The 27,006-nt window shown below is 49.7% G+C and overlaps 10 protein-coding genes across 10 annotated transcripts; 4 read left to right on the top strand and 6 right to left on the bottom strand.

Moving 5' to 3' along the window:
• Positions 1–803: 803 nt before the first annotated feature.
• BKA55DRAFT_495532 (PAP2 superfamily-domain-containing protein) lies at positions 804–2,255 on the top strand (the record flags this gene model as incomplete). The annotated part of the gene is made up of 2 exons (XM_046186291.1): positions 804–985; positions 1,043–2,255. 2 exons carry the CDS (start codon positions 804–806, stop codon positions 2,253–2,255), a joined length of 1,395 nt encoding a protein of 464 aa, XP_046057165.1.
• Positions 2,256–2,539: 284 nt separating this feature from the next.
• Positions 2,540–4,272, bottom strand: BKA55DRAFT_551555 (casein kinase II, regulatory subunit). Its single transcript, XM_046191372.1, has 3 exons — positions 3,934–4,272; positions 3,519–3,764; positions 2,540–3,466 (listed from the first exon to the last, which is right to left on the bottom strand). Exons 1-3 carry the CDS (start codon positions 3,991–3,993, stop codon positions 3,002–3,004), a joined length of 771 nt encoding a protein of 256 aa, XP_046057164.1. The 5' UTR covers positions 3,994–4,272; the 3' UTR covers positions 2,540–3,001.
• Positions 4,273–4,398: 126 nt separating this feature from the next.
• Positions 4,399–8,466, bottom strand: BKA55DRAFT_551553 (RIC1-domain-containing protein). The gene is made up of 3 exons (XM_046191371.1): positions 7,877–8,466; positions 5,655–7,823; positions 4,399–5,606 (listed from the first exon to the last, which is right to left on the bottom strand). Exons 1-3 carry the CDS (start codon positions 8,255–8,257, stop codon positions 4,893–4,895), a joined length of 3,264 nt encoding a protein of 1,087 aa, XP_046057163.1. The 5' UTR covers positions 8,258–8,466; the 3' UTR covers positions 4,399–4,892.
• A 694-nt stretch (positions 8,467–9,160) lies between these two features.
• BKA55DRAFT_683456 (uncharacterized protein) lies at positions 9,161–10,062 on the bottom strand (the record flags this gene model as incomplete). Its single annotated transcript, XM_046198511.1, has 3 exons — positions 9,161–9,770; positions 9,822–9,887; positions 9,935–10,062. The coding sequence occupies 3 exons, from the start codon at positions 10,060–10,062 to the stop codon at positions 9,161–9,163; spliced, it is 804 nt and encodes a 267-aa protein (XP_046057162.1).
• A 2,426-nt stretch (positions 10,063–12,488) lies between these two features.
• On the top strand, positions 12,489–14,326 carry BKA55DRAFT_497255 (pyridoxal phosphate-dependent transferase; the record flags this gene model as incomplete). Its single annotated transcript, XM_046186451.1, has 4 exons — positions 12,489–12,725; positions 12,778–12,811; positions 12,868–14,018; positions 14,069–14,326. 4 exons carry the CDS (start codon positions 12,489–12,491, stop codon positions 14,324–14,326), a joined length of 1,680 nt encoding a protein of 559 aa, XP_046057161.1.
• A 161-nt stretch (positions 14,327–14,487) lies between these two features.
• On the bottom strand, positions 14,488–16,201 carry BKA55DRAFT_683454 (cytochrome P450; the record flags this gene model as incomplete). Its single annotated transcript, XM_046198510.1, has 3 exons — positions 14,488–15,409; positions 15,468–15,981; positions 16,036–16,201. The coding sequence occupies 3 exons, from the start codon at positions 16,199–16,201 to the stop codon at positions 14,488–14,490; spliced, it is 1,602 nt and encodes a 533-aa protein (XP_046057160.1).
• A 1,164-nt stretch (positions 16,202–17,365) lies between these two features.
• BKA55DRAFT_588834 (glycoside hydrolase superfamily) lies at positions 17,366–19,477 on the bottom strand (the record flags this gene model as incomplete). Its single annotated transcript, XM_046194844.1, has 3 exons — positions 17,366–17,524; positions 17,661–18,014; positions 18,071–19,477. The coding sequence occupies 3 exons, from the start codon at positions 19,475–19,477 to the stop codon at positions 17,366–17,368; spliced, it is 1,920 nt and encodes a 639-aa protein (XP_046057159.1).
• A 2,274-nt stretch (positions 19,478–21,751) lies between these two features.
• On the top strand, positions 21,752–23,794 carry BKA55DRAFT_551534 (uncharacterized protein). The gene is made up of 2 exons (XM_046191370.1): positions 21,752–22,287; positions 22,339–23,794. Exons 1-2 carry the CDS (start codon positions 21,914–21,916, stop codon positions 23,423–23,425), a joined length of 1,461 nt encoding a protein of 486 aa, XP_046057158.1. The 5' UTR covers positions 21,752–21,913; the 3' UTR covers positions 23,426–23,794.
• Positions 23,795–23,864: 70 nt separating this feature from the next.
• BKA55DRAFT_732520 (uncharacterized protein) lies at positions 23,865–26,196 on the top strand. Its single transcript, XM_046201223.1, has 3 exons — positions 23,865–24,532; positions 24,589–25,191; positions 25,245–26,196. The coding sequence occupies exons 1-3, from the start codon at positions 24,074–24,076 to the stop codon at positions 25,968–25,970; spliced, it is 1,788 nt and encodes a 595-aa protein (XP_046057157.1). The 5' UTR covers positions 23,865–24,073; the 3' UTR covers positions 25,971–26,196.
• A 214-nt stretch (positions 26,197–26,410) lies between these two features.
• BKA55DRAFT_683450 (uncharacterized protein) lies at positions 26,411–26,854 on the bottom strand (the record flags this gene model as incomplete). Its single annotated transcript, XM_046198509.1, has 1 exon — positions 26,411–26,854. The coding sequence occupies one exon, from the start codon at positions 26,852–26,854 to the stop codon at positions 26,411–26,413; it is 444 nt and encodes a 147-aa protein (XP_046057156.1).
• Positions 26,855–27,006: the final 152 nt, after the last annotated feature.

Genomic DNA, 27,006 nt, shown 5'->3' with positions numbered 1-27,006 from the left:
ATCAAGAAGACTCAAAGTGAAGATCTTTCATGATTTAAGCTAGTTTCTGGGAGGCTCTACAGAAAAACAAGCCTTGCAACACTTGCCTCTGAGCGGTACATGATCCCCAAAGAGGACCCCCCAATTCAATTCCTAAGGATCTGGTGTTGGCCCCTGCCCAGACTCCAGCTGGTAGCACCCAAGGCTAGCAGTGCCGCTGTACACGTAACCTCCAATTACCGAAGCCGTCAGCCCCATTCATTTCTTACATCAGTTTTCAAAGGACCATTTTCTGGTAAAATCGTCCGCAGATCAATCCAGCCCAGCCAGCCCAGCAAAGAGGAGAAAAGCTCGCTTCCGTCTGACATCGATATCAAGAATCAGATTAACGATTAACGAAGATATAAGAGCGAGCGGCGAGTTACATGGCCTTGACAATTGAACTCATCCTTAGGTGCTTCATACCCCAGACTTCATCACAATACCCATAACCATTATCCCTTCCTTTTTTGCCCAAACTATTGAGAACCCCAGACTCATTGTCGCAGGCCAAAACTGCTGCTCCTCCTAAGCCCACCTCCTTTGGACTAGCCCCTTGGCCGCTCTTCTCGTTCTCTTCCATACACACACCTCTCTACACGCCCACACGCCCTCCCCAGACCTAACGCAGACGGCTCTCAAGTGCACGCAGAAGCGGAAAACGGGGGGCTCGATTAAGTGTGTGACGACAAGCCCCAGACCTCAAATAAACCTCCTCCCCCCCCCGATTCGGTACTCGATCTCCTTCTCCCCTCTCTTGATAGAATATGCATTCCTATTACAAGATGGGCGACTCGGGTTTAGGAACGTTATCTAGTGGTTTGCGAGGCCGTCGCTTCCCCATTCGACTGATCTTATCCTACCTCTTCGACTGGATTATCTGCTTTGTCTTTGTTGGCATCGGAGGTTGGCTCGATCGAGTTGCGCCTGCAAAACGACCATTCTCACTTGTTGACCCTAATATCTCGTATGTGGAATATTTTCATCTCCTCGTAATTGTCTGAAGTGCTAACGTCGTTTATAGATATCCATTCGCCGAACATGAACTCGTCCCAGCTTACCTTCTGTTCATCCTCGCCATTGGCGTCCCTTTCGTCATTGTCGCCGTCGTCTCCTTAATATTCGTTCCTGGTCCGACTGTACCTAAGGGCACCCCGAAGACTCTTATCTGGCAGCGTAAGCTCTGGGAGCTTCATGTTGGTGTACTCGGCCTTGTTCTGTCTCTCACGTTGTCATGGTTCTTTACAAGCTCTATGAAGAATCTCTTTGGCAAGCCTCGACCGGATCTCCTTGCCCGCTGCGAACCAGACTGGAAAAACATTGACAAGTACGTCGTTGGTGGTTTCAAGTGGCAGAGCATGACAGGACAGCTTGTCTCGGCCGACATCTGCCAACAGACGGATAAGTATAAGATTGATGACGGTTTCCGCTCCTACCCCAGTGGCCACTCGTCGTCTGCCGCTGGTGGCCTCATTTACGCCTCGCTCTTTATGGCCAGCAAGTTTGCAGTTACTATCCCCTTCGTGATGCCCTCCGCTGCTGCCGTTGCAGGAGCTGCCAGCCACGCGGCGTTCCCCTCTCGAATCCACACCGGCCCTGTCGTCGATCCCTACGAGCCCTCGCGCGCCCGCGCTCCGGATGGATCATTTTCTTCTGTTCCCACAAAGGAACACACAGGACAAGATAATGCCAAGGTCCAATCTCTGCGTCGCCAAGCTGCTGCGCCCCCGATTTACCTCCTTGCTCTTGGCCTCCTCCCCTTCGGTGTCTCAATCTTCATTGCTGGTTCACGCTGGCACGACCGCCGCCACCACGGCTTTGACATTCTATTCGGTTACTTGATGGGTCTGGTTGCCTCCATCTTTGCGTTCCGATACTATCATTTGCCTATTCGTGCTGGTGCAGGCTGGGCATGGGGTCCTCGAAGTGACGAACGTGCGTTCTGGGCAGGCGTTGGACGACAAGGCTATGCTGGTACAGACGAGGAGCTCGGCGTATATTCCCCTCGGCGCGACGTGGGCCATTCCGGAGATACATCATACCCACCCATGACATCTGCCCTCGCTCAACGGAATGTTCGCCAAAATACAGACCAAGAGCCTAGGCCCAGTCAAAACTTCCAAGACGTGGAGCTACAGAGGATGGATGATTCTGATCGGCTAGAGAACAGGTTCCCTGATGAGCGGTTTAATGAAAACCGGTACGGTGATGCCCATTATGCTGAGAACCGTGTCTAGAACCGCGAAACATCGCAGTTTGAAGAAGGTGTTGCTTTAAAGCAAAGCATGCAGTGATGGTAGCGTATGTATCTGTAATTCAAATGTATGGTATAATCAGGTCCGAGGGAGAAGGTGACCTATGAATATCGGGCAGGATTGGATTTTTTGTTTGTAATAGAAAGCGAACAACTTGCGGGCAGATAGACCACTTGATATTTTGACACGACATGACACGAACAAAGAAATGACCGATTGATACCAACCGCAGCCAATGTGAGTACCAGTGAGATATTGATATAATTGCTTGACATTTTGAAGTAAGGGTTTTATATCCAGCGGACGATCAGTAAATTTCACGGCCAGTCAATGCATTAACAGAAGAAGAAAAAAAGACGCTTCTTATTGAACAGCTATAATTCAAGAGAAAAAACCTATTTCGCACCCCTTCGTGGTTTATACCAGCCCAGTCTAGTCCGTATGACTTGCCGCCAAACGCCAATCCAGAACCCAAACAACAGCCTCAGAAGCAATAGAATCGCTCTCGTTCCCTTCAAGAAACGGCGAATGCCTGTGCAGAAGCAGATTCCTGTCCATTCAACAACCCCGAATAAGTGCTAGAATGCGAAGAATGTTTTCAAGGGAGTTTCGTTAATGTCCATTTGAGCGAACTTATGTGGATCGTCTTGGGTGCCAGTCGGTATGACCTTGATTCTATCACCAGTACCTATCCTGGCGCTCTCCTCCGGGAGTGAGACCGGAGCCTCCTAGAGGCCTTCCACAACAGCCATGCGACCATCTATACCTTCGAATTCCAGCTCCTCGTCGTCTTCTTCTTCGTCCTCCATTTCATCACGGAAGCCAGTGTCGATCTCAAGCTTGCGAAGCCGACGGCGCATTTCGTCGCGCTTGGCGCTCTGCCAGCGAATCAAAGCGGCCGAAGCATGCACTTTGAATCCGTAGACGCGGGGGACGTAGCGTTCCACGCTCTTGGTCGGGATGAGAGCGGGATACACCTGGAAAAGGATGTTGTGGAAAGATGTGCCAAAGTAGGCGCCGTCGATAGCAGCGTGTCGTGAGGACTTGGGGTTATAGATATCCTCGCAGCGAGCGCAGTAGAGCTTAACAGGTTTCATGTTGGGCACATCAGAGAGGCCCATTGGGAGGAGGGGGTGAGAGTGGCACATGACACGAGGGCATTTCCCGAACTCAGCCTTCTTATACTTGTCAAGCTTTTTGTATGTCAGCAAGTGATACCCTGGTATATAGCCAAGATGCACGCACCATTTTTGTTAGGCCTCTTGTTGTAACGATATAGCGGGCGTGCACGAGACCATAGAGGTGCCTCGCAGACTTCTCGATGGCCTCGCGCATCTCATCGTCGCACTCGAGATCAAAGACATCGGTGACGAGGTCCAGCGCATACTGATAGTACTGGACTTCAGTGTTAAGGCCTGTCAAGTTGAACCTATCCGTAAGGTAGTCCTCGTCGATTTCGCAAAAGTACTCGTTACCCCTCGATGAGATGAACTGCAAAGATCCTTGATTAGCCTGTGAAAATCCAAGATGATAACAAGAGGCCCCTGTGACCCCACGCCTTTATACGACCGTTATCCATTCAACCACAATACGGCGATGACGGGCAGCGATATCAAGAGCGCGTTGTCTCCGCGGTTCGACAGTTGCTGGAGGCACTCACCCAGTCTCGCCAATAACTTGTATAGTCGCTATCCGACTCGCTCACGTAGTCATCCATCATGCTGGGCGCAAAAGAAATATAGAGAAGCTATTGACGAAGGTAGCTCAACAACGAGCGACCATGTCCCAGCTTTATGAAGTCGCTAGCTGGGTTGTTGACAGGTGCGCAGTCAGTGATATTAATGTGCGTTAGGGAATGTATTATCGTCGAGATCGTATCGTTATGGTATCGTAGGTATCGTGTTTCGTTAAACCCTGACCTGGTCGGTCGTGGCCTAGGCTTTGGTCTGGTTTGCTTTGATTTGGGCCTCTCGATGGTGGGGTTGCAAAAGCCGTCTCTGCATCCTGTCTCTGCGTCTCCGTCCGCGGTCGAGCTGGAACGGGATGGCCACCAGACGATCAGGTAACGTGACCTGGCGGGGTACATCTCCCGAATTTGAGCCTCATCTAAACACCATAGAAACATCACGACTTGGTGATTCGTCGAGATAAGCCTTGTTGGCTTAAATTTCGTGCCATTTACAGCTCCGAATTCTTTGGACAGCTCAAAAATACTCACTTGACAATTAATATGCTACTGTTTCATTACAAACAAAACGATTCTTCATCTATATAATAACACAGTCACAGCATTGCGTCTTCTACCTGGCTTATAAATGTCATTTCGTATTATTATGGAACGCACAAAGCGAAGGACCAGGTTCTGATTTAGCTTTGGCAGAAATTCTATTTCCCCCAAGAAATCACAGCCCCCTCGCTTAAGTCATCATCTATCGATTATTCTCCATTCGTTTAGCATCACTCACTTCAGTCAATTAGCCGTAATGATTATGTCCTCTTCCAAAATAACAAGGCAATGGTACTCCTATTACCGTATGCCCACCATTCCCAATCTTAACTCCAGTGGCTGTCAAAAGATAATCCCAACAAGAACAGTCGATCCAACCCCTTTTTTACTCGCTAGGTGGCGCTGATCGTTGAAGCGACACTGCCTCCATCGCTACCAGACCGTCTATCTGACTCCGAGGTCCCGTCCTCGTCGCCGCTTGTCAAACCACTCCCTCCTCCATTTGTTGCGCGCGATGACGGAATCTGGAGTCGACTTCCGATACTGTCCTGCCCCGATTCTTGCTTAAGCGACACCTCCACCATCCTCATGGCTTCTTGTAACGTTTCACCCGTTTCATCCATAGCCGCCAAGAACCGTGCAAGTTCTTTACATAATTCCCAGTCCCCTTCCCTCATGGCGCGAGATAGAAGCCGCACCGACTGTTCGGTTGAGGATCCCAATTCGTCCAATGTATGTAATATAATTAAGTACCCACCTGCTGTCTTCAATGAACCTCTTTGCAAAGACTCCTCAAAGAGTTCTTGTGCCTGCGGGAGGTATGCAAATAATGTCTTCCACTGACGAACTTCGGTCTTGCGTGTGCACTGCAGCACAATATCAAGATACTCCTTGAATGAGGATAGGAGGGATAGAACGCGAGGTAGCACGGCATCAACAGGCTTCGGGGATGTGTCAACTTCCTCATCTAACACGCGATGTAATAGTATCTCTAATCCATGGGCAAAGTACTCAAGCTCTTTGTACTGATGGGCCAGGTTCGAGGCTTCAACTGATCTGCTTTGCCTTAAGTAGAACCGAAGCAAGTCTGGAAGTATGAGATGTGTCTGGTTATCGTCAGCTACTAGATTACAACAGGACGCTTGAAAACCCACCCTAATAGCGAAATGAAAATATGAGAAGTTCACGTCGCGACGCTGGACAAGATCAGATTCAACCCCCAAGACGATACCCTTTTCCAAAAGGACTGAAAGGGGGTAGAAGTCGACGGGAATAGAGACCGGAGATGGCGGTTCCTTGCCATTATCTCCAGCAGCATCTAGGACTTGACTGATGTCTGGCCAGGCCTTGAGCTCCATTCCGTCAAACACCCAGAGAGAGTCTTTCAGTGCTGGCGGTCCGTTCCGTAGGGGGTTGTCTTCAAGCTGCCGGTTCGCGTTCCGCAATGGCTGATCCCGGACACTGGCGTGGTACTCCACGTTTTGTGCGATGACGCGCATATCATATTTCAGCTGACCCTCGTCGTTCAAGGACGGCCGTAGTAGGACAAGCTTTCCATCGACAAGAAAGATCACCGAGGCAACGGCGACATCCTGAGAAGGGTCGCCATCTGTTAACTGCGTGTCAGGCAGTATCCAGCTCAATCCCCTCACTCGAGCTGGAGACCTGACAATGCCGTGAAACGCAATCTGGCCTACCTGTATGAGGCGGATAGAGCCGCCATGTGGGGTAAAGATGAAATGATACAGTAAGTTTTCGTATGTGTAGACAAGAAGTGAGTCCTCGCCAGAGGTGGTCACAAGGACCACAGGGGCTGGGATTGTCTGAGTATGTAGTATCTGGGCCGAATCAAGTGCTGTCTCGCGTGAGAATAGTCGTAGCTCGAATCTTCTGTTGGCTTCTACTGCAGCAACGAGAATGTGTTGATGCCAGCACATGCCGCCTCTGACCTGGAACTCATTCTCCATGGCCTCATTAGCGAATGTCTTCCAGCGGCCGCTATTGACACTGTAATGGGCAAGTCCCCGTCGGCCAGCCACAGCTACGTAACGACCATCAGGAGAGATGACTGTTTGCCGTATCGGCCATTGGTTCAAGAGGTATGTGGGAGGGACCTTTGCCGTATGCCAGAGGAATGGCTCCGCCGAAATGCTGGTAAGATCTGGAACGTCGTAGCCTCTGTAGACCATCACACTGGAAGGAGTCTGCAGCACTGTCCGGAAGACATTTGCCTCATTGTAACACCCAGTAACGGCATTCTTGGCCATTTCCAGGGACCATATAGCTTCATGCTTGCGTCCTGTCATCAGAATCTCGGAGCCACCCCCGACCCAAGTAGCCCCAGATATTCCAGATAACCATTCTTCTCCATTGGCGCGCGATGTTGTCTCCTCAGATCCAAAACTATGACTTCCAATCTTGCCAAACATACTCCAGGTAGACCAGCCTTTCTGGAAGCCCGCAAAAAGGCAGTAACCATCGGGTGAGTAACTCAGACTCGTAAATGCTCCCGACGATGCTGTTGACACAGGAACTTGATGAATATGTGAATGAGGGATGTTACCTGCATAGTCACGGACGGAGTATACCTGTACAGTCCCATCGCAGCAACCAACGGCGATGAGAGAAAATCGTGCATTTATAACCGCCGTAGTGGCGCGATCGCGTTCGCCCTGAGGAACATGAAAACAGTGACCTTTGAAAAGTCGTTTAGCATCCGCGTCATCGACCTGGCTGCTCTCTGCTCGATGATTGTACCGCTGAACCGCATACGCTCGTCCGCTGCTCGTAATCCATGTCAAAAGGTTCATTGGGCGATCGTGTGTCATCTCAACGATGGTTGCCTTCTTCTCGACCCATCCCATTCGACTAATTATCTCGGTTCTCGTCTGTGAGCCCGTACTGTCCGGCGTCCAGCGGATACATTGAACTGCCGCAGGCTTCCTTGTTGCTACCATCAGCTCATCGTCAAGAGCGAGCGCACTTTCAATACCGGCATCGACCTTAATCACCATTCTAAAGCGAACACTGAGGTCGCGAACCCCTGGACCTTCACCAGCCCCCCATAAGATTTGCTCCGGGGGCAGACCGGTGAGGCCTCCGATAAGGCTCTGTCTCCTTCGCTGAACATTGCTGTAATTCGCGAAATGAGGTTTGTATACGCGCGATTCGGGATCAGTAGCCAACGAGTAAGTTATGAGATAGCCCTGGTCTGTGTGTATAACGAGAATGGCGGCGTCGGGTCTTAGTAGCAGGTCGACATTCTTGCCGTACGTTTCCAGAGAATAATCTGATCGAATAACCACAGCTAGGATAACAGCGGGCTATTTCGGTCAGCATGAAGGACGATTGTGCCGAAATCTCGTGCAGGTCTTACTTTGGTCTGCCAGACTGTAATTGAAGTCATTGTGATAACAGCGAACAGATTACCGGAACGTGAAACTCTTAAAGCCAGTATAGGATCTTTAACAGGAATTCCTCCTGTTTCGGTGCTTTCAGATGCTTGCAGAGGCCGGCTTGTTGTATAGTCATCGTGCTCGACAGGTCGGATTCCTGGTGTTATTGGGGTCGGTGGTGGCTGAGAGTCGAGGTCATCAACGGTATGACCTTGAGGTTGAGAAGTCGAAGGACCAGGCGATGGCGTCAGACTAGAATCGGAGGGGCTCGTAAGGCCATCGTGAGAAACGACAAGCTTAAAGGCTGGAGCTCGACTGCTGCTGGTAGCATGGATGCGTGGTGTTCCAATGGGCCAATACATGGCGGCAGCTTAGCTCCTCAGCTAAGGGTCCAGCAGCTGTAGATGCGCGGTGCTTTTGGGGGACCAGCGCTTCGATTGGAAAGATTTCGCTGCAGAAGAGACTCAAACATGACCCTGCGCGCTATCTGGCTCTAGGAATGGCTCCTCGTGCCATTGACTTATGATAATTTTCGAGATATGATGGTATTGAAGATGATAGTGGGTTGTCGCTATCGTCGCGGGTGAGCTCCTGGTGATGTTGTCATGAAAGAGTCTGATTGGTGGTTGCCGGCTTATGTAAGTTTACGTTTTGCTCTTTCCGTCCTTCCCTAGGTTCCTGTCAAGGCACCCTTACATTCACGATCACAACATTCCTCATTCGGCATGATCAAAATAACGTTAGACCTTATTGATTGCTAAACTTCTGGTACAAATCCAGCAACAAATTCAACCTCGTTTATTCCCCTTCCCAACATTGTCTTACTAGAAGCCCTATCATCTACCTAGGATGGATATATATACATCTATACGTAATGAGTCAACGGCACAAACAAACAAAATAACACGCATCGCATCTGACTCTATCGTCCCGTAGATCCCTGTTTCGTCTTGAACAAAGTTTACGGCCATGGTCCATGGGCTCATTCAACGCCTGGGTTAGCATCCTTTGCCAAGCAGTCCTTGGTTCACCCTAAACATAAATCCTTAAGCCAGCCACGGTCAGATGGGTTATATATCAAATCAACAAAAAGATTGACGCTCGCTTTTGAAGAGGTACAACATCATCCAGGAAACAGAACGCTCAAAGGTCAATGGATTTTCATTTGCACGGGCCCTCGTGGTTCCTGTTCCGGGCTAGGTCCTGTCCTTGGAGAGGTAATATCCATGGTCCTTCCAGTGTTATAAATCCGGGCTTCTTCGCAATCACAAAACAGGCAGAGTTCCGCTGGCATGATCTTCCCCTGCCTCAAGACATAGCGCCGTATCCTTTTGCAGTACTGTCTGTGTCGAGAAGGAGTCTCCTTTGGTTTTGAGTGTAGAAGAGCCTGTGGCAGGGCTTGTGGCAGTGGCCCAGTCAATGATATCCATGATCCTGGTCGGCTCGCCTTTCATATCAGATGAAAGTGAAATGTCCGAGTCTTTACCGGATGAACAGTCCGAATCATGGGATTTGGGTCCAGGCATAAATTTGAAATTCAATGAGCCTATGTTCGAGAGTAGATCCAGCTGGCTTGCGGTGGAAGCTAGATCCCAGGACAGTTTAGAGCTCAGCTTGCGCAGAGATTTGCGTGGCTCAACACCATTGGGTGGGATATACTCTCCCTCCTCAGTTATCCCCCCAGTTTCTTGTCTGTTTCTGGGCATCGCCGTCAGTCTCATGGCTATCACGGATGTGATTATGGCCATCTTAAGAGTATAATCTCGGAATCCGGCCATGAGCTCGTCTATCGACTTTGGGGATTGCGTGAAGCAGTGTGACTGAGTAATGATGCAACTAAGTGCAACGAGACCAGCGACAGTGCCGAGACGGGCTCTGTAACTCAGTTGTCAGCTTCTCTTCCAATTCCCAGTCCAAGGCGCCTACTGTTGAAAGGCCGGTGTATGCAAGAGAATAGAAACCATGGCAGACACGGCTAGCAGCGAGAAGATTCTAGACATCATCAGCATAAAAGCTCTGGCGAGCACATACAGACTTACGCAGCATCCAAGTGAGGGTGCCGGGGTAACTCCAAGGCAACGCCAGCACCAAGGAGCGTCCCCGCGGGTAAGATTATTCCGACATGGCGTACAATTCGCCATATGAAACTGCCTGTTGTGTTAGGCATGCTGTCCATGGCAATAAGAGGATTGGGCTGAAAAGAGAGGGAGGTAGCAGCCCAAAACTACTTTTGAAATTGGAGCGATAGCGTTTACTCGAGACAGACAATGAAACCAGTCCAAGGAACAATGCCGTTGGTTTGGGATTCTGGCCATTTCAAAGTTCTTATATTCATGGACGCCCAACGCAGAGCCCGAAGCTAGCCAGTGTTAGAACCTAGCCATTGGTACGAAGCAATGGATACCATTGATTGATGCAGCAGTCAGCCAAAAAATGTAAGCCCGTTCGCCCCAAGAAAGCTGCATCCCTGAGTGATAGGCTCGGCATCAAGTCTAAGATGTGAGGCTTTCATTCGCAATTGTCCCAAATTGGCGGCTTCTGTACTTTACCAGCACATAACGTAATGTGAGCCTATTGAGTTGGCCCACGTACGAGGCAAAACAGTCTGTTTGTGGTTGAGTGTTGGGCGGGCGAACCATATGAGGCTCAAACGATTGGCCGGCATTATCTTCACAACTCCTGAACCGAGTATGCCTTACAATCGTTTCAACCCAACATCGGCGCAATCATTAGGCATGGGTGCATCAAACCAAGACAAGTCATGAAAATCATGGCTATGCCAAGAGTGCTGTTGGCCAATTCCATGTTGTCCCATGACGGCGCATGGATAGTCTCTTTGGGTTGCCGGATGGCAGATATATCGATAATAACCAGGTTGATTGAGGCCCGCTTATTATGTCGCTGCCCAGGTAATGATGCCCAGTATCCTCTTTGGTCCGGGATGGACTACTTATAAGACTACATGGGCCCAATGATTTAACGTCAGGACCAGAGAGTAAAGTTGTTCGGCGCTTGAGACTAGTCAACCACCCTCGCAACATACTTCGCTTCGTGCGGGACTCCTTCGCATCTCATGACTATTTATTTGAATGAAAAGTCTCAACCGTCTGAACAAGGCTCTATCCGCCATGTGTCGCTCACCCCGTTCGCTGCCGATTTGGTTGAGCTTCTGCCAGCAGGTGGAAGCGCTTGGGTCATGTCAGAGTTCATGCACCAAATGCGCTCAACCGCTCATTTACCAGACACGGTGAGTTTGACTGAGTGCACGATTGCTTCGATAATCTCAAGGGGTTGTGAATCTGCTGCATATACTACTTTGGGGAGATAGAAACTGACGTCTTGGGTGGTGTAAGACCTGGCCGCAGACAACGCACTCCGAATCGCTGATCAGGCTTTCTCAGTGGCAAGCGCTCACAGCCTGTATCATTTACGGTTGTTCGGTTGCTTCGTTTCTTCATCGACGACGCCTTTGGGATCCTAACATGTCTCTCATCTTTGCAGCCTGCGTGTCTTTCGGTGTGCTGGTAGGAAAATGCACTGGTGCAGGTTTCGACTATATCATGCTGGTTCATGTATCGTGGGCGACATGTTTGGCTATGGTTGCAAGCGCTGTATGCCTGCATATTCAGTCACGACTGGATGAATAAGCTGAGTCTGAGAACGTGATGGATAAGGGTATGTTAACTGCCCGAGGAGGAGTTTTCAACACTTGGGTTAATTTTACAATACCTTCCTTTTCTTTGCATCATGGTTGGTGTAAAGCCCACTGGCGATTATGGTGGCCAAACAAAGATAAGAGCCGGCGACTATGGTGAACTAGAATTATGATACACCTACCTACTTTTGAGCCTTGGTTGAATGATTTGGAGTTTTCTGCAATATCGGTGGACGATAGAACACTCATCCACTCATCCTAGGTATGTAAGCTCTCTTTATCGCTATCTATACAATTACAGAGCTGCAGCATCGTTCATGAGTGGATCTGTCTGGCCACAGAAGATACATTCTCTTATCATTCTGGGGTAGTCTATCTCATCGTGGCTAAAGGCGCGAGATAGGCCCGCTAGGAATGACACTAGGCAACTGGGCGTAGGTGACAATTCAAAGGGCGTGGTCAAGTGCCGATATCGTAGCGATTATTTGGTATAACGGCTCAAGCGACAAGTGGCTACCGCTCCTTGACGATGGTCACGCGCAACATAGCACAGCAAAACACGCAGACCAAGCGTACGTAATAGATAACTAATTGAATAAAGACTTCTGACCTCGTGAGGCGTCAATGACATAACCCCGCTCCCAAGCCCGGAGCACCGGTGTAGGGTATCTGGGATACAGCCGGCTAAGATCGGGCGGAGACTGAGAAGCCCGGCACCGGCGACGTTTGGTGCATTTCCCGGCTCCGAGGGGGATTAATAAGACACGCTTTTGTATTTTGACAACCTCCTGTTTCTATTCTCAATGAATTTCGAGCAACGAGTTTCTCCCTTCAACACATTGCTAAATCTTGACCCCTGCTGCTTGAACTCCCAGGAACCCCTCAGCCAGCTCCACTTACACGGTGCACAACATCACGTACCTTCACTTACCTTCACAATGCTCCCAGCTGTGAGAGGGTCACGGCTTGGACCACTGGTTCGACATGGCCGCTCAATTCATACCACATCGCGGTGTCTGTCAAGCGCCGAGGCAGCCCCGGCTGCTCGTCCAGCACATTATGATACCTCACAGCAGCTCTCCGCTATCGATGTGGTGAAGGAGAGACGACTGAAAGCGGGAAAGCTTGTGGCTGGAGTTGCTGCTGCATCAGATAGTGACATGTTCAAAGGACCGGTGAGTTGAGAAACTCGAGTGGTGACTGTTCTGAAGCTCACCGTAATGATAGACCACTGGACTACCCAAGTCTAAGCGATGGGATAGTAAGTGTCAAGAAAACACCCCGGGCTTCATGGTTATAGCTTACATATGTTTACAGACCATTTGAGCCATGAGAGCAGAGTGCGAGAACCATGTACTCTCAAGCAAGCAGCTCGCCATATGAAGAAACCCGGCCTTATCTCACTTGGCGGTGGCCTACCATCCAGCGAAGTCTTTCCCATTGCTGAACTCGGCTTCAAAGTCCCTGTGGCACCAAAGTTTTCCGAAAAAGAGACTGAAGAATCGGGCCAAACTGTAACAATTGGAAAGTATGACGTGAGAGACCGCGGAGGTACTTATGACTTGTCCATCGCTTGCAACTACGGCCAAGCTACGGGATCCCCTCAGATGATGAGATACTTGACTGAACACACTGAGATTGTGTACAACCCTCCATATGCAGACTGGAAAGTTTGTCAGACAATTGGCAGTACCGGAGCGTTGGAAGAGGCGCTGCGAATGTTTTGCGACAAGGATCGTGGCGACTCAATACTCACTGAAGACTTCAGCTTCTCGACTGCCCTGGAAACAGTTGGTCCTCTTGGTGTGAAGGCATTTGGCGTTGCGATTGACGAAGAGGGCCTCATCCCTGAGGCCATGGATGAGCTCTTGTCAAACTGGGATGCTAAAGAACGAGGTTCGAGGAAGCCTCATGTGTTATATACTGTTCCCTCAGGACAGAATCCCACAGGCGCAACACAGGGAACCGAGAGAAGGAAGGCCGTCTACGCCGTGGCGCAAAAGCATGATCTATACATCATCGAAGACGAGCCATACTACTTCCTCCAGATGCAACCCTACACGGGTCGCGACCAACCAGAAGTACCACCACCAGAGACGGTCGAGGAGTTTGTATCATCTCTCATTCCTTCGCTTCTAAGCATCGATGTCGATGGACGAGTCATGCGCATGGACTCCTTCTCAAAGGTTCTCGTGCCAGGTTCTCGTCTTGGTTGGATAACAGCGTCAGAACAAATTGTTGAGCGGTATATTCGACACGCTGAAGTCGCAAGCCAAGGGCCCAGTGGCTTCTCTCAGGTCATTCTATATAAGCTGCTTGATGAGACGTGGGGTCACGAGGGTTACTTACGATGGCTGATGAACTTGCGGCTGGAGTATACAAAGAAGCGAAATGCTCTTTTGGCCGCTTGCGAAGATCATCTACCTAGTGATCTTGTCAGTTGGGCTCCTCCTGTCGCTGGCATGTTTGTAAGTGTTCCGCATCGTTACATATGGAAACCGTCAACTGACTCTCAAAGATGTGGATTAATATTAATCATACAAAGCATCCTGAAGCAGGCAAGCGAAGCATTGTCGATATCGAAGAGGAGATTTTCAACTCTTGTATCGAGAATGGTGTTCTTATCGCCCGGGGCTCGTGGTTCTTAACTGAGAAGGACAAGGCACCACCCGGACTTTTCTTCAGAGCGACATATGCATCTGCAACGCCTGAGAATATGAATAAAGCCATTGAAAGATTCGGAAAGGCTGTAAGAGATAGCTTTGGGAGGAAGTAGACTATGTCTTGGTATTCAGTTGCTGGAAACAGGGACAAGTTTGAAGACATCAGCCAATTGGTATCGAACAAAACTTTAGTTACAAGCATCTCGATATCGTGCAATTCAAATTTGTGCACAGAGTCTCACCAAATCATCATAATTCATGTAACACCAAAACATTACTTCTGGGCTTCCCAGAATGCAACCTTGACTCCCTGGCCCGGTGATAAGACAATGTCTGCTTTGAGGAGGGGCTCACCTCCATCAATATCCTTCATCTGACTCTCCACACGATCAAATTTCTGGAACAAGCGGACCAGAACATAACTCATCTCAGTCAAAGCAAACTGCTGACCGATGCAAATTCTAGGACCAGCGTTGAAAGGGATATAATCATGAGGCTTAGGATGCCAGTGGGCCCATCTCTCTGGGCTGAAGATCTGAGGATCAGCGAATGTATCGCTGATAGGAGGATACAGATCTGAACGTCTCTGCATGACGAGGGTGGAATATGCAACTGGCGAGTCCTTCAGAACGGGGAGTGTCTCAGAACCATCTGGACCGCCACCTCGAGGAAGGGTCGTATCCTTGAGAGCAAGACGAACATTGAAAGGCACAGCTGGATATAGGCGGAGGGTTTCGTTGAGAACAGCCTTGAGATAACTCATACTCTTGAGATCCTCGTATGTTGGCGTGTGCTCAGTTCCAAGTGTGGAGATGATCTCGGCACGCAACTTCTTTACAGCATTAGGATATCTTCCAAGCTCATATAGAGTCCATGATAGCGTCGCTGCAGTGGTATCTCGCCCCGCAAGCAGAACAGCGATGATCTGATCTCGCAGCACTGTCCGGTCTCGTGTAAATCCAGCAAGTGCATGGAGAAACGTATAGCTGTGATCGTCCTTTGTCTTGGAAGCCAATTCCTCGGGGCTTAGACGGAGTGCACGCTCGATATAGAAGTTGATGAAGTGGTTGACCGTGTTGAGACCGCGCCAGAAACGATACTTGGGGATAATGTGTCGAAGTTTTCCAACGCGAGCGATGATGTTTTGAATGTGCTGGACTTCGTTGAAAGCTTCTGCAAATTCTTGCTTTGGCGTCCTGAGTTGTATATGTTAGTGAATAACCAATGTCACGTATCATCATATCGTTTACTCACGTAAGAGACTTGACATCCCACCCGAGAAGAAACTCAGTAGCCACGTCGAGAGTGTAGCGGAAGAATAAATCGCTAATGTCCAAGACCTTTCCATCTATATTGTCCATATGGACAACTTGGCCCTCGCCTTGAAGTGGTCCTCGGTTTGCAATGGCCTTGAAAAGAGTCTGCATATGTGCCTCAAAGCAGTGCAAGTCACTCACACGGTCCCTCGTAAATTGAGGCCTGATGAGCTGGCGACTAGCATGCCATGAAGGGCCATCAGTAGTGAAGATACTGTCACCGAGAAAGTCCTTCCATTCTGCGTGGAATGGCTGTCCTTTGCCGTAGTCGACGAATTGGGTTGCCAATATTGCTTTGAGGTTCGCTGGATCGGCGGTGAAAATTGTTCGGACACCAAGAAGACGAGCCTCAGCCGTCCATGAGTTCAAGGGTCCAAAGATACCATCTCTCCAGGATGCAAGGTTATTGTGTTTGATGGTAGATCTGACGAATCTCACGACGAGATCAAGGCCTGGAAGGGATGAATGTGAATGGATTCAACATGCGAGCGTGGAACTTGACTTACTCCAAGGAGCATACGTTTTCAGTTGAGGACCATAGCGACCTAGGCGTCTAATTCTTCGGTGTTCGTCAATGCGGCAGATGATAGAATAGACTCCATAGGCGACGAAGAGGACGAGGAACGTGGTCTTGACGGAGAGTTGCTCTAGAAGAGCTTCCACAACACCCATGTTGAAGAGAACTACTAATGGCTAAGTAGTAGAAAGCCAAACTCAACAAGCTAAAGGTTGTCTGGTAGAAATAGTATCCTGGGTTTCGAGCAATTATAGGGTGTGGGTATCGCTTCTAGTCATGTGTAGTTGGATCTATCCAAGCATCAAGAGCACGGACGAGGACTTGACAGATGCAGAACCCACTCGCCTCAACCGTCAATTAGTTATGGATCTAAGAGCTTATAAATGCCGTCTCCCTGCCCATGCTCTGCATTTTGAATAGACTAGTCTCGTAGCAGAGCAACTGTCCTAGGCACGGGAATGTCAGGATAGCCGAGTGTCCGTCCCCGAGGATTTATTATGGACAAAGGCAAGACAAGACGTCACTTCTACAATCTCTTCCCTGAAGCGGTATGGTATTGACGAAACTCCTGACTTCCTACCGAGGCGTTGTTATTGATTAAGAGGGGATTTTCATATGCATGACTGTTGTGTGGTGGGGAGAGAGGTTTCCGCCTTGCATGATACGGCGGGGTAATTGATGTTGCAAATTAGTGATAGAATACTGGATTGCTCAAGTTATCGCTTTGCAATGCGTTGGTATTGTTGTTCCTTGACCCATTAGCCTTGTCTTCGCTGTGAATAGTCTCGCAAGCCAAGCCTTTGGAAGTTAAGGTTGGTCAGAACCATAATGACTACAGCAACTTCCCCAGATTTCACAAACTCTACTCTCATCTCATCTCAAAATTTACTTTCATTCTTAAAGCTAAAACGCGAGGTCGGAGTGGAAAACCATTCTTGGTTCTAGCACCGGCGGGGATGAACTTAACGATCAGGATACCCGATTCGGCAACTCGATCTACAAAGCGCAAGCCCATGTCCACATCCACATTCAACCTCACAAAACGCCAGCCCGATTTTAGTTCAGCACAAAGAGAACTGACCCAACGAATCAACACTCACGAGAGCGATTTCTAACCCATCATACACGTCAGATCATTGGTTGTTCTTGCTAAGCCAATCATCTATTCTCCTGATCATCCCCGGATTTCTTCACATGCCGAGGTCGACGGGTCTAGTGACGATCAAGACTTAGTGTAGATGCCTCGACATGTCAGTATGCAACCCATACGGTGCCCGCGGTGAACCGATGAAAGAAGAGCGGATTATGCGGAGTAACAATCACGTCCGCTTCAGCTTCATCTTCGACTTCATGCCCCACAGAGCCTTCTTTCGGAGCCGGTATGCTCCGCTCACCGTGCCGAGACTTCGGCCCCGCATTCCTTCCGTGTCCGTTTCAGGTTTCAATGCAACCGAACTACTGAGCAAGAGGGCAAAAATCTGTTAATTGTTGTCATAAAACTATGTACAAGGAGATTCATGAATACCATCGCCTGCTTCTTTATCCATCGAACTGTGCGCACTCAGTAGCATTGCCCTGTGTGCAGAAAGGCATCTGGATCGGCGAGGCACTTACACCGCGAGCCACCATGCGCTCACGCAGCTCAGCCAGTCGAGGCGCAGCGTCATACTGCGATCTGTTTTGGCCTGAGGCGTCAGTTCGGCCTGACCAGAGAACCTCACCCATAACAGCGGCGCGGGGCCAGACGATAGTGTCGAGGTTGACGCTGTCAATGGTTTCTGTCCATACGGCCGCCTCACCGCCAAGGACAAGCTTGGCAGCCTCCTCAGACAGACCAGCACGAGGGTCATGTGAGTAGATGAGGCGCCAGCTCTTGGTGGGACCGCACCAGTCGTTGAAGGGGTAGTAGGTCTTGAAGGCTTCACCGTTATCAAAGTTAAGCCATTGTCCACGACCACAATCAAGGTACTTCGGTTATGAGTCAGCAAATGTTTCGTTTTCAACAACATTAAACCATTACTAACCCAGAAGTTATAATCGCTGTCAATGACCTTATGACCAGCCTCAGCCATGGCTTTGACAGCGCCGTTACCGAGCCACGACTGAATCACCACGTCCTTGCCGAGGGTTATATTCCACTCAGTAATCATCTCCTCCCAGACGAACGGAGTCAACCCAGCGTCACGAGTCTTGCTGTGGGTGTAATCGACAAACTTCTGCAAGAGAGGTGCCAGGACTTCGGTCTTATTGGAGCGCACACCTGGGTCGAGCATCGAGTCGTTGTGGTTGAGCTCGTCTCCACCAGTGTGGAAGTATGCGCTGTAAGGGGAGATGCGAGGGAAGAGGTCCTCGAACAAGGTATCGAGGAAGTCATATACGTCGGAGCTGTTCATCCGGAACGCACCACAGGGTGGTTCCTTACACCACCACTGATACGGCTTCTCGTTATATGCGACAATGAGATCCTTGTACGCAAGCTCAACCACACCAATGTGGCCAGGCATGTCAATCTCCATGATCACCTCGACTCCACGGTGGATACCATACTCATAAATGTCAGTCAGGTCCTCGGGAGAGTAGGTGAGGCCTTTACGGTATGCTCCCTTCTCTGCTAGCTTGGGCAGAGCAGGAATTTCAAGAGGCCAAGACTGCGAGTCAGTTATGTGAAGGTGAAGACGGTTCAGCTTGCTCCAGGACATGGCATCGATGGTGCGCTTAATGTGTTCGACCTCGAAGAAACTACGGGCAACGTCAAGAAGAATACCGCGATGGGGATACTCGGGTTCATCCTTGATGGAGACAGGCGCGTGTGGCGTGTACCATGAAGTACCAGAGCTGTGTTTGAAGAAGAGCTGGAGGAATGTTTCGAGTCCGTGCAGGATACCCGTGGATGACCTGGCCTTGATAGAGGCCTCACCCTTTTCAGAAAGTGTAAGTGAATACGACTCATCAACCTCACCAGCGAGAGGCTTGAAAGTACTCTTGTCATCCTCCTCGGTTTGGACAATCTTGAGCGACTTCACCCACTGCTTCTTCTGCAGATCCGGTTCAAAATCCGAGTTGCGCTCACGGAGTTTCCATGGGACAAAGTTGTCGTTGAAAATGGCCTGAAGAGCACGTGAGACACCGGCCTGGACGATCTGCTTGCTGTTGAATTTGGAGCCGGCATCAGGCTGGTAGTTATAAGTGTAGGGCATCTGTTTTTCAAGCAAGGTCTCAGCATTAAGCTGCGCGGAGTGGTTACAGGAATCAAAAACAGAACCAGGGGGAGTCCAGCATACAAAGTCTCCATTGTAGGTGATATCAATGCTTTGATCGATGAAGAGCACCTTGTCTCCAGTTGAAATCTTCTTGGGCACTGGCCATATGGCGTCGACAGGAGTGAGGGCGAAGGCGGCGATGGCCAGGAGAGCCTTAGCCTTGGACCACATATCGCCGAGGTCTTATGACGAGAAATGAGAGATACAGAGTAAAAATGTGAATTGGGTGAGATGATAAGTGCTTATGTACTGTATAAAGGGATAAATGTTTTGGGTGGATATGAATAGGACGGAGGATTTTAAGCGCCAGGCCCCGTTTAATAAGACTGACGATGATCCTCCAGCTCCGCCTCGTCTCGTAAACAGTGAGTGGTGATCCCTGGCCTGGCCTGGCCGGGGGGGGGGGGGTTTGAATTATTTATCTCCCGAGAGAGGCTGATTTGATAGCATGGCGTCGAGCTTGTTTTCGATATACAGCTACAGGCGCTGCCAATCCAATAGCTCAAGGTTGGTATCTGTAGTACCTACGGTAGCTGGAGCTGCAGTAGGGAGAGGTGAGGAAGGGTATGACAGACAACCCTGGAGTGCGCGCAACGTTACGTTACACTACCACCCGAGATTTTCAGCGGTTGCTGTTTGTAGACGGTTGGGCTATGGACTTTTGTGCTGCACCAGAGAGAAAGAAGAAGCCAGTAATTGATGATGTATCCAATGGTCAGAGACAGCAGATGGATGGGTTGGTTTCAGGGATTCAATATATTGAGGCAAGGTTGGGTAAGTGGGATCTTCAATACGCGTTACAGCCCCAGCCGAGTTCCGATCAGTAGAGTAGCTGCCGTGGTTATCTGGGGCTATAGGACACGGCAATTGGGAGGTTAAGCCAGGGCTTGCAGTGGTGAGATAATGGCCGAATATGATTGCTCGATGGTCAGCCAGTTGCTATATTTGCGACAGTAGCAGGGCTGAGAGACTACCGCTCGACAATGAAAAGGATGAGATGGTGAGATGAGAACCAGCCAGCAAGTAGCGGAAGTGGTACAGCCCCTCAGCACCAGGGGAATTATGGTAGCTTGATTCGTAGAGAGGGGACGAGGCTGGTTCTTTGCTGCAGCTCAAGCTTTATGTCACATCAGCTGCTCACACTGCATCTGCAGAGAGAATATTGTGGTCGAGAATCTCAGGTTTTGACGACCCATAACATCCATGGTTGATGCTCTACATTTGGTTGGATGGGGCTCTCAGTACAATGACTACAAGGAAGCTTCAGTAAGCTTGAAGCTAAGTCGCGTGCAGCCGTGAATTCCAGTTCATATAACCAGGTGCTATTATTAGAAAATTGTCAAAACCGATACTTTATAGCACCGGAGGATATCTTGAATATGACTGTATACCTACTATCCAGGCAGGCTTCAAACCCTTGCCTCGAGTGGTAGGTACATATGGGTGGCGACATGTTGTCTCAGCCAACCCCAACCCCGGACTCCGATTTACATAGGGGAAAGCTCCAAAAGCTGCCACCTGACATCAATCAATACATCCAAAAACTGTAACAAAGCAATTGATGGACTTCAAAAGAGGAGAAATGTAACCTTGAGTGGTAATGTACGTTGACATTTGACATCTACGTTGCTGGCAAGCACCATCCTTTGGCCTTCAAAATTCCAACTTGACAGACCCCTCCAAGCCTCCGTATTCAAGGTAATGGATGCCAGCGCATGTTCTCAGTCTGTGGGTAAACAAGCTTGAGTACTACAAAGAAACAAACGTCATTCCTGCTCTCAGATAATTAAGAAAAGGGAAGTGCTCCATAATGATTCCATAAATAGCTTCATCTTAATGAAGGAGAGAAGAAAGAAGTATATCCTTTCAGCAGAACAACAACGAACATTTCCGTGTGAAGCCCAATAGCTGATAAAGTACAATAAAGAGTTCTATGGTGTAAAGGTCACAAAGGCATGACTAATCGCATGTACATCTTATTCGTTGGTCACCGAAGCTTCTGGTCCGTGATCATAGTCTATCTCATGTTTTTTTTTTTTTTTTTTGTCGCGAATGAAAGAGCCTCTTTGTTTGATTAGCAATGGATAACAGTCCAATTAGTAGCACTGTTCACTGCCACTGCACGTCAGTGAATGAAGAATAGGTGGAATACTTTCACCTGTGCTAACTTTATTACAAACCGAACAAAGTCGCACTTGCATGAACCAAAAGAACAATGACTGATCGACCACATCACGTGACCACAATGACCCGGACCCATTCTTGACGACTTCTGCGTTCCTTAAGCAGACCTTTGCCAACTTCATCTCTATCTTCAACCAACTAAACCCTCGCTCCATTGCTGATTCGTGCGACGTCGCAACATCACCAGATCACCCCCCATCTAGCGACTCGACGTCTGCGCTCTTTGCTACATTGCGACCAGTATCTTGCTCACGCGACGCGATTTTTTTTTTTTTTTTTCACTCTATTCCAAGAAACGCGTCCTTGACTGAAAGCTTCGCCTCCGATCCTACTTCACGGCGAATTCTTCCGCCACCAAAACTCACCTCAATCCCACCACACAAACTACTCACTCCCCCGACTACGACTGCGCACTCACTCATCATGCCCGTCGAAGTAAGCCTCAACACGCCCCTGGCTGAGGCTCTTAATGCCGCCATCCAGCCTAAACTCGTCGAGGTCGGATGGGGAACTGGCAGTGCTGATGACTCCGCCCTAGCAGAGTATATTATACTCATGCTTGTGAACGGAAAGTCTCAGGACGAAATTGCTGCCGAACTCTCGGGAGATCTACTTGGCCTTGGCTCGGACGATCCCAGCACTCGCAATTTCTCTCAGTGGCTCTTTGAACAGATCGAGGCTCTAAATGCTCAAATTAATGGCGGGGGCAGCGCAGCGCCTGGTGCAGACCAAGATGCTACAACAGAAGGCGATGTGGATACCGACATGAATGCTGGAGATGTGTCAGAACTGAATGCGTATGCCAACCCCATCCTATCACGTATTATCAAATCACTAACTTCTGCAAGACCTACCGGCCCACGCTCAATGCGAAACGGCAACCAGCGCGGAGGACGTGATAAGCGCATGTTTGGACAGATGAACAAGGCCATGGACCGAGCTGGCGATTCTGCACTTCACCGCGTTAGAGGCCAGACAGGAAGCGAACGTATCAACACCCATGGCCGTACACCACCAACTGGACCTAGAACAGGCCGAGGTGGAATGGGACGACATAACAACCGCACTGCTAACCTCCAGGCTGGTCTCGCCAGCATGGCTGCTGGTGGTCCTCAGGCGCAGTGGATGATGCAAGGTGGCCAACCGAACTCAGCCGAGTTTGCCGCTATCCTGGAACAACAAAGCCAGATGATGCTCCAGATGCAACAAATGATGACCAATGGCGGATTCCAGGGTGGATATGGACAGCAACGCCGTGGAGGAAAGTCTCTATTCGATCGTACGCAACATCCCGGCAGAGGCAACTACCGCAAGGGTTTCAACGATCGACAAAGCGGTAATAACGCTGGTGTTGAGGGCGAGGGCGAGGATGTCGACATGTCCGGCGAGAAGCGCGAGCAACTGAACCCGGACGAGGCGGTTTGCAAGTACAACTTGAGATGCACCAACAAGGACTGCAAGTTTGCTCACCAGTCACCCGCCGCTCCCCCTGGAACATCGGTCGATGTAAACGATAACTGCAGCTTCGGAGCTGCATGCAAGAACCGAAAATGCGTTGCGCGACATCCTTCACCAGCGGCTCGTCTGGCCCACCAGAGCGAACAGGACTGCAAGTTCTTCCCCAACTGCCAAAATCCGCAGTGCCCGTTCAAACACCCTTCAATGCCCCTCTGTCGCAACGGCGCTGGTTGCACGAACGCCGACTGCAAATTCACTCACGTCAAGATAAAGTGCAGGTTCAACCCTTGTCTCAACCCGAACTGCGCTTTCGCACATGAGGAAGGCCAGCAAGGTGGCTTTAAGGATAAGGTCTGGACTGCCGGTGAAGGCACAGAGCACCCAAGCGAGAGAAAGTTTGTGGATGACCAAGCTCCTGAAGAGCTTGTCAAGGGAGAGGAGACTGATGTCAAGCAGGAGACTGATGTCATTGGTTGAATGAAAACGAAGAGAGGAGGAAACAGGGAGATAGATTGATCGAAAAAAAGATCACGATACCCATGGTCAAAGTCCCTAGAAGCTGAGGGACGGCAATATGCGGCCTTGATGAACAGAAAAGCTGTGAACGAAGGACATGTACTTTTACGGTAGCTTTGTAATGTCTATGGCCGAGGTGGCAGAGCATGGAAGGGCGTTTGGGGGTTTGGTATTCTTTGGTTGTATTTTTGAAGCAGCCCAAACCATCTTGTTTAGTATTATATATACATAGAGGCCAAGAAGCAAAAAAAGGCCGGCAGATTGCGCATCATGATGCTTCAAAGCGGTATGCACGATGGGGAGAATGAAAACGATGGGTTTCATGGCTACAATGATTGTTCCCAACTATTTGTGATATTGTATTCTCATGATTCGCTAAACAAGACTGCCTAGGAATCATCAAATATCTAGTATCTACCCACTAACCTTGCAATAAAGTCATGGCATGGTAGTCCTTTCTCCGCGGTGTTGATGACGCACACGGAAGAATGCCGGCTCATGGCGAGGGACCCTTAGGTGAACACTCCACCATCTTTCGATCTTCCTCTTTCTCGTAACATATATTCATACATACTCAGCACCTCGGCCATGATCAATTGATCTCTAGCAATGAGTCGCCGTCGAGCAGAATCTACGGCTGTAGCTCTCCTGAGCTCACCAGCGAAATCTCACCTCCAGCTGCCCCTCCGACGTCTTAATGGCTTCCGCAGCCTCAGCACAAGCTCGGCACTGACTTGGCGACGACCCGTTGTCGCGTGCAATTACACACAGGCTTTCAACAACGGACGGACATTTGTCTCACAGGCGAAGGACGCGAATATTGCAGTCTTGGGAGGCGGATTGACGGGTCTCACGGCGGCATACTACCTCGCAAAGAAGCTCCCCTCGACGGCCAAGATTACATTATACGAATCGAGCGATAGATTAGGAGGATGGATCAAGACAGATAGGGTACCGGTCGATATTGAGGGGAAGAGTGGTACTGTGTCTTTTGAGCGCGGTGCTCGATCGTTGTCATCTCTAGTTGGCAACACATTTCGCTTCGATGACCTCGTTCTCTACGATCTGGTGAGAAGATTTGTTGCAGTACTAAGAGAGCTCCCCGTTAACATGCCATACTCTAGGCTCTGGATCTTGGACTCGTTATCAACTCGCCTAGTCCCAAGCCACGATATATCTACTACCCAGACCATCTCGTTCCCATGCCCCCCAATGTAAGCATCTTCGATATCTTCCGTGAGCCGCTCTACCTTGAGAGCATCGGTGCCAGTCTTGGACTGGGTATCAACTCTATGCGCAAGAGACAGCTCCCTTCCAAGGACTACTCCGTATCTGAATGGCTCTACGCCGTGAGCAACAGCCGAAAGGGCGCAGGTACCTTGGCTTCAGCCATGATGCATGGTATCTATGGCGGTGATATCGACAAGCTGAGTGCTCGCTGTGTTTTAGACCGCGTTTACTGGGGCTGGTATCTGCCAAATCCCGGCTTGTCAGCGCGCCCCATGCCTGTGGCTGAGCAGGCTCTCCTCGACACTCTGGGTCAGGATAAGCAGATTCAGAAGATGGCCCTGGAGCCAAGGAGTGTGCTGGTAGACTTTGGCGACAAGGGCATGGAGTCGCTACCGCAAGCTCTATCTGCTGCACTACGGGAGCAACCGAATGTCACTATAGAAACTGGCGAGGCCGTGCAAGATGTCGTCTATAATAAAGCTAACCAGCAAGTTCATGTAAGATATCTTCCCCATATGGTCTGGTCGATGTCACTGACAGTGTATGACAGATTATCAGTTCCAACGCCAAGAACAAGTCCAAGCACAACTCCAACATATACGACAAGGTCATCTCAACACTATCTGCACAGGATATTGCCCGCCTCGCAGGAGACAAACTCCCCTCACTCTCAACAGCACACTCCGTATCCGTCATGACTGTCAACATCTGGTTCCCTCAGGAAAATCTTAAGCCTCCTGGTTTTGGTTATCTCATCCCTAACTCCGTGGCCCCTGAGCTCAACCCTGAGCATGCTCTCGGTGTCTTCTTTGATTCTGACGTTCAGACTCGCTCCAAGGATGAACCTGCTGGTACCAAACTCTTCGTTCTCATGGGCGGCCACTATTACGATCGTCCTGATGTCACTCCCCCCACTGAGGAAGAGGCCATTGTCCAAGCTCGAAATCTGCTCGAGCGTCATCTCGGCATCCCGTGCGATGCTCCAGCTTATGCCACAGCCAATTTTGCCAGAGAATGCATCCCTCAGCACTACGTTGGCCACCAGGATCGCCTGCGCGCTGCGCACACCGAGTTAACACAGAACTTTGGTGGACGTCTTGCTGTCGCCGGTGGTTCGTTCACTCGCATTGGTGCTGTTGCCAGCCTGCGCGCTGGCTATGATGCTGCCGCCGCGGCGAAGAAGGGCCTTGAAGCTACGGGTCTGGAGTATCTTAACGACATCCAGCAATTTGCTGTCGTGGCGACTTCAGAGATCCCTGTACGACATTTTAAGTAGCGGGGAACAGTGCATGTATATACTTTAGTAATGGGACAAGACAAGAGGTGTTTTAGAACGGAGGTTTGAAAGCCCTATTGGGACAAAAAAGCTGTATTATTACTTGAGGGGCGATAGAAAGATATAGGTTACTTCTTGCAGTGAGATACAATAGCAAGTCAAATCATTTACTATTTTGTCAAAATCAGCGGTTTTGTTGGTCTGGACCGTAATCAATATAGTGGTATTCCGTCCCCTGTTTATATTGATGGTGCACTGATGTTACAGCTGATTTGCTCATTTGGTCACGTGATCTGTCTCGTGACTCATTTGATCCTCTTTTCGCCGCCGACGCCAAATTCACGACTTCAGGTCTTTGACTTCAGGCAACTAAACTCACACAAAACTCAATACATTTTTCCTCCAAACCCCGCGATTACCCCGCTTCCATCCACATCGCGTCACAGGTTCTCGGTCTTCTCCAGTACCTCCTTGGCCTGCCACCGGATATCCTTGAGCCACTCGTCATGCAAGCCGCCCAGGTTAAGGGCCCTGAGGAACCCCCTCTCCCTCCTGCTTGGCTGCACCCCTCTGCATAGCTTCCTTTCTAGATCCTTGAGCTTCTGCTTCTCGCGTTCAAGGAAGTCTTTGTTAATCAGAGGGTTCTCATAGATAGACCATATAAGCAGGAGGATCTCGCAACCAAAGATCGCCATCCTGACGCGGCTGGCATCATCCTTATTAAACCAGGCCTCTCCGATATCCATGGCCATTATACGCAGCATATCGCCCTTGCCCTTATTTCGCCCAAGAGCTTCTTCGATCTTAGGGATCACATCATGGCCTTCAGTCAGATAAGGCTCGTCGGGCCTGGGTGCCTGCAGGCTTCTTCGGATAGCAGGCATCGTGACGGGGCAGCTGTGATGCTGTTAGCGGTTGCGGCCAGAAGAGGGAAAGTCGGGTCGGGTCGGATGACTTACTGCGTGATGGATGATTGAAGCGTGGTATGCAGCAGAGGTCGATGAAAGACCTTTCAGGTGGGTTGTAGGAAGAAGGT

Source organism: Fusarium redolens (assembly GCF_020744475.1).
Source record: "Fusarium redolens strain MPI-CAGE-AT-0023 chromosome Unknown BKA55scaffold_1, whole genome shotgun sequence".
NCBI classification, from domain to species: domain Eukaryota; kingdom Fungi; phylum Ascomycota; class Sordariomycetes; order Hypocreales; family Nectriaceae; genus Fusarium; species Fusarium redolens.
Note: the sequence above shows the minus strand (reverse complement) of the source record. Positions and strands in the feature narration are given on the sequence as shown.

Excerpts from the sequence above, each read along its gene's own strand:
- BKA55DRAFT_551553 (XM_046191371.1), bottom strand. The coding sequence starts at position 8,257 with ATGTATTGGCCCATTGGAACACCACGCATCCATGCTACCAGCAGCAGT. Across the intron at positions 7,824-7,876 it reads TTACAGTCTGGCAGACCAAA|CCCGCTGTTATCCTAGCTGT; the intron begins GTAAGACCTGCA and ends TGACCGAAATAG. Across the intron at positions 5,607-5,654 it reads ATTTTCATTTCGCTATTAGG|ACACATCTCATACTTCCAGA; the intron begins GTGGGTTTTCAA and ends GACGATAACCAG.
- BKA55DRAFT_551534 (XM_046191370.1), top strand. The coding sequence starts at position 21,914 with ATGCCCGTCGAAGTAAGCCTCAACACGCCCCTGGCTGAGGCTCTTAAT. Across the intron at positions 22,288-22,338 it reads GATGTGTCAGAACTGAATGC|ACCTACCGGCCCACGCTCAA; the intron begins GTATGCCAACCC and ends AACTTCTGCAAG.
- BKA55DRAFT_732520 (XM_046201223.1), top strand. The coding sequence starts at position 24,074 with ATGAGTCGCCGTCGAGCAGAATCTACGGCTGTAGCTCTCCTGAGCTCA. Across the intron at positions 24,533-24,588 it reads ACCTCGTTCTCTACGATCTG|GCTCTGGATCTTGGACTCGT; the intron begins GTGAGAAGATTT and ends GCCATACTCTAG. Across the intron at positions 25,192-25,244 it reads AAGCTAACCAGCAAGTTCAT|ATTATCAGTTCCAACGCCAA; the intron begins GTAAGATATCTT and ends AGTGTATGACAG.
- BKA55DRAFT_551555 (XM_046191372.1), bottom strand. The coding sequence starts at position 3,993 with ATGATGGATGACTACGTGAGCGAGTCGGATAGCGACTATACAAGTTAT. Across the intron at positions 3,765-3,933 it reads CAAGTTATTGGCGAGACTGG|TTCATCTCATCGAGGGGTAA; the intron begins GTGAGTGCCTCC and ends GGATCTTTGCAG. Across the intron at positions 3,467-3,518 it reads CAAGAGGCCTAACAAAAATG|CTTGACAAGTATAAGAAGGC; the intron begins GTGCGTGCATCT and ends ACATACAAAAAG.